Genomic DNA, 8689 nt, shown 5'->3' with positions numbered 1-8689 from the left:
GCCAGGCCCATGGAACGGAAGAGGGCCTGGAGACTGCGACAGGACGAGAGGCCAGGGTGGAGCAGGCTGTGCAGGCGACCAGGGTGGAGCAGGCTGTGCAGGCGACCAGGGTGGAGCAGGCTGTGCAGGCGACCAGGGTGGAGCAGGCTGTGCAGGCGACCAGGGTGGAGCAGGCTGTGCAGGCGACCAGGGTGGAGCAGGCTGTGCAGGCGACCAGGGTGGAGCAGGCTGTGCAGGCGACCAGGGTGGAGCAGGCTGTGCAGGCGACCAGGGTGGAGCAGGCTGTGCAGGCGACCAGGGTGGAGCAGGCTGTGCAGGCGACCAGGGTGGAGCAGGCTGTGCAGGCGACCAGGGTGGAGCAGGCTGTGCAGGCGACCAGGGTGGAGCAGGCTGTGCAGGCGACCAGGGTGGAGCAGGCTGTGCAGGCGACCAGGGTGGAGCAGGCTGTGCAGGCGACCAGGGTGGAGCAGGCTGTGCAGGCGACCAGGGTGGAGCAGGCTGTGCAGGCGACCAGGGTGGACCCCTCAGACACAGGCGTGGAGTCGGCCATGGACCCCTCAGACACAGGCGTGGAGTCGGCCATCTTGTCCAAAGACACAGGCGTGGAGTCGGCCATCTTGTCCAAAGACACAGGCGTGGAGTCGGCCATCTTGTCCAAAGACACAGGCGTGGAGTCGGCCATCTTGTCCAAAGACACAGGCGTGGAGTCGGCCATCTTGTCCAAAGACACAGGCGCAGAAAGAGGAACAGATTCAGGCACAGAATCAGGATCAGATTCAGGCTCAGGAACAGATTCAGTCTCGGCGGGACGAGACTCTTGACGGGCGGACGTGACGTGAAACTCAGTCTCTGGATCGGCTGACGTGACGTGAAGCTCAGTCTCTGGATCGGCAGAAGTGACGTGAAGCTCAGTCTCTGGATCGGCAGAAGTGACGTGAAGCTCAGTCTCTGGATCGGCAGAAGTGACGTGAAGCTCAGTCTCTGGATCGGCAGAAGTGACGTGAAGCTCAGTCTCTGGATCGGCAGAAGTGACGTGAAGCTCAGTCTCTGGATCGGCAGAAGTGACGTGAAGCTCAGTCTCTGGATCGGCAGAAGTGACGACCTCCTTCTCCACCTCTCCTACAGTGAAGGAAGATCCACAAAACAGCAGGACAAAATCAAGATACTGTGCCAGGGTCCAGTTGGGGTCTTCCTCCGGTAGATTCAGGCTAATGTCCAGTTCCAGTCCACTCCAGAAACAGTCCTTAAGCATCGCATCGTCACCAGGAACGAGGTGACTGTAAAAAAGGAACTCTTCCACGTAATTCTCAATGTTGTGATCATGTTGATAAATTGAACAAAGTCTGCTCAGTGGATACCGGTTACTACCTGCTAGATCCATAATGTTGGTCAGTTGTTCTGTTGTGTGCCGGAGAAAGCATGCGGAAGCGAGGATCTATTAGCAGGGTTTTAATGAAGAAACACGTAGTACAAATAATAAAGAACACAAAGGACAAAGAAACAAAACCACAAGAAGGACTGAACTTGAAGCACCCATACATGTACAACAACTGACAAAGTAACAAGTGAAACACAAGGGCTATAAATACACAGGGACCAACAAGCTAAACAAGATAACAAGGGGGTGTGGCTATTAGAAACACCTGGGGATACTAATAAACTAGAAAAACTACAAAGGACTACAAAACATGACAGAACAGGAAATAACTAAAGTCCACACAAGACGGGGGAAACACAAGACAGGAATCATTACACTGTCCACGTCTGAGCAAGAACATGAGAGACTGAAGACTGGAAAGAAGTCATCAAGTCATCACAGACACATTTGCTTCGTTTTAAAAGTCAAGACAAAGTCATTTTTAAATATAGTGCCTTGTTTATGACCAATCTGTATATGTGAACAATCTGTATGGGTCAAAGACGAGACGTCACCATTTTGTGTCTGCATCTGAAGACTAAAATGTCATCTTTGAATAAAATTTCATTATTTAATATTATGTATCTGTATTATTATTCTTTATTAATATTCATAATCAGTTGTATTATCTTATGAAGTTTAAAATGCACGAGTTAGACTATAGATTGCATGGACACGTGTTTAAGGAACATATTTTAGACACAAGGAGGGTAGCTGGGAGGATTGTGTATTCTGCTTAAAGGTACGTGTAAAATGCAAGTTCACTTAGCAGAGAGTTCTATGAAGGTAAAGTGATGTCATAAAGAATTGCATGCGCAGGGTAAGTTTTGTGAAACTGTACATAAGATTGCAAGCGTAAATTAAATTTGCATGCGCAAGAGAAGATTTTTAAAGGTGTAAATCACCTTTCAAGTGTAAGAAAAAATATTTGCAGCATTTTACTGTTATTCGTAAGTGTAATTCATGTATTGTGAAACTGCAGCTTCATGCTAACGCAAAATAAATAGGATCTGTATTCTTCTGACTTCCATTTTTCCGCGCTTACACTTTTGGCCAAAAGCACTGCAAGCCTGTGAACAGCGATTTGCAACCGAAAGCAACAGAGTCAGGAACTGCAAAACAGATTAATTGCGTAAAATCAAACTTTGTGTAAAAAAATTAACTGTTGCAAATGTCTAAATGCTTGTTGTGTGCATGGGGCAAAAAAAGTTCCCGAAATAACCCGATTTGTACAGTTGCGTCAGAGCCCGTCTACGGACATTCTCTGGTTGCTCTTTTCACCTTCTTCATTTAGCCAATCAAATGAGCTTCTCGATGACTCTCAATATACTCTTATCTGATTGGTTCAACAAACACGCCAGTCACCAGAACACGTCTTATTCTTCAATCTTCATTTGGCTCAGAAACGTTCTCGTTGGCGAAATGGTAGTTTTAATGCACACACATGTTAAATAAAAAAAAAAATCATGATTGCTTAATAAGCTATTTATTACAGCACCATTAGGCTGATTAAGGCTGACTGACTTACTGAATACTGAATTTTCTAGCTGGTGTTAACATTATTGGATTGAAATTGTATATATTATATAATCTGTTACACCACCGAGCTGATGTTAAACTTTACAATCAAAACATTTAATACCCATTCTTTATGTAATAATACCATTCTGGTGCGGTGTTTTTCCACATCATGTGACATGAAACATGATTTCATGGTATTTAACACTCAATTATATATTTTGAAATATTGTCTTGGTCGCACTGTCAATATTGATTCTGATTAGTGATTACTTTCGTGTGACTGATCAAGCTATATTATGTAGCTAGTATGAATAACAATATGCTTATCTCTGTGTCCAGATTCGACTGTAATGAAGAACTGAAAAACTGATACTAAATCAACATAACCTCAACTTTGACAAAAAGTGACTAATTATGTCTGAATAAAAACCCAGCAACCAGGGAATACACAGCATCTTGATTTGTTTACATATAGGGCTATACAGCCATCTAGTGGTTACACGATGGCATTGCAAGTGATAAATGGTGCGTAATTTAGAGATGCTCTTTTAAAGGGATACTCCACTTTTTTCGGAAATAAGCTCATTTTACAACTCCCCCAGAGTTAAACAGTTGAGTTTTACCGTTTTAGAATCCATTCAGCCGAACTCCGGGAAAAAATATTATTGTAATTCATTTTAGTAAAATAATAATAATAATTCTGGAATCCTCCCGATCAGCAGACAGGTGAAATTACGCATGTAGTAGTGCAGATACAACTTGTACAACAACAGTTCTTTGTATGCTTCGGCAGCCGGACCAAAGGTCTTCCGGTCACGAAACAGAGATTATCGAGCTGGATAGTGGACGCTATCTCTTTAGCCTACGCCTCAATGGGCCTGCAATGTCCCATAGGCGTCAGGGCTCATTCCACAAGGGGCATGGCCTCTTCATGGGCTTGGACCAATTGAAGACATTTGTGCGGTGGCCGGCTGGTCTTCGCCGTCCACTTTTGTAAGATTTTATAACTTGGAAGTTATAAACTAGAGGCACGAGTGCTTTCTATCTAAGAGGCCTTGGCCCCTGAAGGGTCCAAACCTCTAGATATCCCTTCGCCGTCTTTTAAAATGGATTCCCACTGCGTATAGTTACGCAACACGAAGTGAACATTCTCGAAACGAAAACGTACTCGGTTACTAACGTAACCTCGGTTCCCTGAGAGTAGTGAACGTGTATTGCATAGCCAGCCGTGCTATTAAACTGCACTTCAGGTCTGTCGCTTCAGTCGATTTAACCTGATTCCTATGGCGAAATGGGCAGCTTATATAGTCAGCAGCCACGGCCATTGTGGCGCTTTTGGACCTCACCGCTTCACCATAGGTTCGTGCAGTTCCCGCAGCCCAGCCAATCAGCACGCTAGACAGCTCTGCATTGTGCTGGCTGTGCAGCTGCACTGCTTTTTAAATGAAAGGCTTCAATATTCTCGCAGCTCACAGCGCCTGAGAAGCCCTGTGGTGAGGAGCAGAGAGTTTGCTCAGAGTTGGAGTAAATCACTCCACCCAAGTAGCAGTGCTTCGCCTTCTGAGAATATAGTTCCCAGTATGTAAACGGTTAGAAGATGGCTGTGTCTCATGTGACCTTATTATTTGTACACGCTGTGACTATACAAATCACAACATGTAAATAGGAAAATGTTGGCGTTATTTTGTCACTTATTGGGAGCAGTATGCTAGCTGGAGCCATTTACCTCCAGTCTTTGTGCTAAGCTAAGCTAGCGGTGGGTGCGTCAGACAGAGTTACGGCACGCACGGAGATGAGAAGGGTGTGTATGGACTTATCTAACTCTGGGGGATACGGTGAATAAGCTAAAGTCCCAAAAAGTCAACGAAAAGAGGCAGAGTGGTGTTTTATAACATATTTCGTTTTATTGTTGCCTAAAATGTACATACATAGATAACCGGAGTAGCAGAGCGAGCTGAGTGACGCTATATCAAGAACGCTGCTGTTCCATTTGCAGAATTACTGGACTCGCGTCCTTGGGAGTCATTCTCCTGAGTCGGACATGACAAGAAACGCATAATGTTTTTAGGTAAAGGTAAAGACTCTTTCACACCAAACGTGAAATAATAATCCTCATGCTGAATGAAATGCAGATTCACTCCTGTACAGCAGAGGCTCAGACAAACCTTTCAGCAAGAATAGATGCAGGAGAAGAGAGTTCAACACTTACTTTACCAATAAAAACAAACAAATCTATGGTCATTTTTGCTAATGGTTTAACGGAATCATTGAAGGTCAGAAGCATTAAGTGAGATTAAATGCATAAAAATGTATGTTTTATTTAACATATTTAGTTGTTGGAGGTTTGCATATTCTGATTCTGCATTTCATTGATTTTATTCATTTTGAGGAATATTACATTTGTGCAAGTGAAATGAGTAAATGCACGCTCACATTTAGTCTAGAACTACAATAACCATCATGTTTACACACGACGCCTCTGCACTCAACGTGGTCAGCTGTCAGTCAATACATGGGAAAACAAAGTAACTTGCGTCTCTTTCTTTGAAAAAGTAACTATAAAGATATTTTGTTGTATAAAGTAATGCTTTACTAGTTACTTGAAAAAGTAATCTGATACATAACTCAAGTTACTTGAAATGAGTTACCCTCAACACTGCTGACTACCATACGCTACTTCATTTTAAAGTAAATACGCAATGGTGCGTGAAACATTACAGTGACCCACATTTATTTAGGCGGTCATTCACAAAATGCTTTAGAAGTTGACATTTTTTTGTTCATGTCAAGTCACCTTTATTTATTTAGCACTTTATACAGATTGTTTTAAAGCAGCTTTACAGTGATCAACAGGAAAATAATGAAAACGGTTGTGTGTGTGTGTGTATATATATATATATATATACACACACACACACACACACACACACACACACACACACACACACACACACACACACACACACACACACACACACACACACACACAGCTGAGAACCGCTGGTATAATAAGACTTTTATTTTGGAAGGAAACTCCAAAAGCGGAAGTTGTCATTAGCCGCGACTTTCATACTTTCACATGTTAGCATACGGCTAAAGCTAGTAACGTATTCATGACGTCTCTGTTATAAACAAAGTTTGCACTGATTATCAGTATTGGTTAAGTTCACATTCCAGCGTATATTTTATCTCTTAGGTTTTCAGCAGTGAATGCTGAAAGAAGTGAACGAACCTTTCAGCCGTTACACTGATATACAGTACGTTAGCCTGAACTAATCAGGAAGACAGATGATTATTTGATTCGATTTCTCATCATTATTAATGATCAGTGATCGAAACATGCAGAAGGACTCGAGACTGATAAAGACCTCCGCGCCTTCAGTGGCTCAGATTAACGCTGAATATGTCACTCAGGTGAGTTATGATTACTTTATGAAGTCAAACACAGTCGGGTTATTTGTGTACATCTGCTTAAATTTGCCGTGTTGTGTTTTTGTTCTCTCAAGCTTTCAAACAAATACTGGGCGCCTCATGTCAAGAATAAATTACCATTTGATTCTCAGGTAAGGTTTAATTCTCCTCTTTAGCTTCAGTCTGTAGGAGTTTACACAATATAGTATATACATTTGAATACTATATATAACTACTTTATACTAACATATTTTAAATCAGTGTCAGTGAGTTATCAACAAACCTAAAGTCTGAGGATGAGGATGTGAGGATGTGACTTATGAATATCTTCTATTTTCAGGTCATTGAAGACATTTATCAGAATGAGATTCTTAAATCAAAGTAAGAATATCCATGTTCAGTTGGAATGTAAAGTGCACTCGTACAAAATTCACAAATGATATGCTATTATTATTACTATTATTGTTGTTGTTATTATTATGCTAACCCCCAGTTTCACAGACAAGATTTAAACCTAGTCTCAGACTGAAATGCACGTTTGAGCTGTTTTAACCGTAAGCAACTTGCGCTGACAAATCTTAAGTGCCATTGCTTTTTCTCAAGAATCACACCAGTAATGTTTTTTTCTAAGGCACGTTTATAAAAGCTAATTGAACTAAGACCTAATCCTGACTTAATCTAAGTTCTGTCTGTGAAACCAGGCCTGTGTTTAACTTTAACTACAGAAATACCAGCTGTTTTTGTAATGTGTGTGTATTCCATTGAACACAAAATAACGAATTGTGACTTTTTATCTTTCAATTCTGACTTTTTTTCATCTTAAAATTCTTAATTGCAAGATAAAAACTCAAAATTCTAAGAAAAATAGTCACCATTATTACCTTTTATTTATTTTTTAATACGTTGTGTAAACAAGCTTCCATTGTATTCAGTTATTTATGTTCTATATAAAGCGCTATACATGATCAATTTGACAACTTGTGTGTGTGTGTGTGTATTGACTTTGGTCTTCTCTTTTCAGATTTGCCGTCAGAAAGATTATGTTGTTGGAGTTCAGGTTGGTGTTTTCTGTCAGCAGTGAGTGTGTGTGTGTGTGTGTTACACACAGTTGTCTGATGTGCTTGTCTGTTCTTCAGCCAGTATCTGGAGAGTTACCTGTGGGTGAACTACACACCTGAAGTCTCCACCAACAGCTACCTGATGTCCATCTGCTGCATCGTCAACGAGAAGTTTCGGGAAAACGTTCCCGCCTGGGAGGTTTGTCTTCAACTCTGACTTTAAACACTCTGATGAAAAGTCAAATAAATGGCACTTCTGTAGACGAACGACATTTAACAAGATACTTTGGTCACACTTGGGTCTTTTAACCATTATGTACTTGTGTAAAAAAGAAAACAACTAGTTTGGCACAATGTAGTTTTTGTGTTGATGTTGCCTGGCTGAACACTCGTGCTGCTCTTGAAGTGGATACGGGTAAGGTTAGTACAGGTTAAGGTTTGAGGAACAGTGTGATTATAGATCGTTGTGAATTGAAATCGAATCGTGAAATTTGTAATAAATACCCAGCCTTAAACACTGCTAAAAATATTTGTGATTTTAACAGTAAAAGACTGTAAAAACGCTAACTGTACGTTCATTATGGTGAAAAGCTGTAACGGATGAAATGGGACATTATGGGACAAAATACTGTTAAAGGGAGACTTCACCGATTAGCATTAAGCTTTGTATCAGTAAACCCGGTAGTATTTTGGAGTGGCCGTGCTTCCCTCCCTCATGTCCCCCTGAGACCAGAGATTTCTGTATTGTGTGTCTGGAAAAAAAACTCAGATGACGCAAAAATCATTTATCAGAGGCTTTTGTGTCCAGAGGCGAGAGACTCCAGCCAGTAGGAGGAGCTCGTCCCGCATGTCCTCAACCCGCCCATAGGGGGATCTCACCATAAAACGCCGTCTTTTCAGTTTCGAGTCACTAGTAGCCTAGCAGTATCATTTCTCCCGATACTGCCCTCTGTAACCGGGGCCTCGTAGGGCAGCGAAGCAAGTGCATTCTGGGAGTTGTTGTCTTTCATCCACATGAGCCAAAAATACATTTTCTGGCTTTTCTCAGTCTAGAAGGCTCCAACTTCTAAAATAATTTCACATTTCTACTACATAAATGACCATAAATTTAAATACACATTCATCTTTCCAGCGGTGAAATATCCCTTTAAATGTACAGTTTGTGTAAGTGAAAAGGAAACAAAGATCTTACTTAAAGCTGCATTCAGTAACTTCGGGATTTCTTCGCTGTATTCTCGCTTTTTGCTCGCAGGTTTCTCTCTAGAGCTCCCCCCACAGCTTC

General features: G+C 41.8%; 1 protein-coding gene across 1 annotated transcript in view; it reads left to right on the top strand.

Annotated features, from left to right (window-relative positions):
- The first annotated feature begins 5981 nt into the window (after nt 1–5981).
- The window catches only part of aqr (aquarius intron-binding spliceosomal factor), a 74869-nt gene continuing 72161 nt past the window's right edge, over nt 5982–8689 (top strand). The window contains exons 1-5 of the mRNA XM_084392912.1: nt 5982–6352; nt 6445–6501; nt 6690–6730; nt 7371–7406; nt 7486–7606. Of these exons, the coding sequence (XP_084249038.1) occupies nt 6260–6352; nt 6445–6501; nt 6690–6730; nt 7371–7406; nt 7486–7606 (348 nt within the window). The 5' untranslated portion in view covers nt 5982–6259. The remainder of the gene's footprint in view (nt 6353–6444; nt 6502–6689; nt 6731–7370; nt 7407–7485; nt 7607–8689) is intronic.

This window comes from Rutilus rutilus (assembly GCF_951802725.1).
Source record: "Rutilus rutilus genome assembly, chromosome: 21".
In the NCBI taxonomy this organism is placed as follows: Eukaryota; Metazoa; Chordata; class Actinopteri; order Cypriniformes; family Leuciscidae; genus Rutilus; species Rutilus rutilus.
Note: the sequence above shows the minus strand (reverse complement) of the source record. Positions and strands in the feature narration are given on the sequence as shown.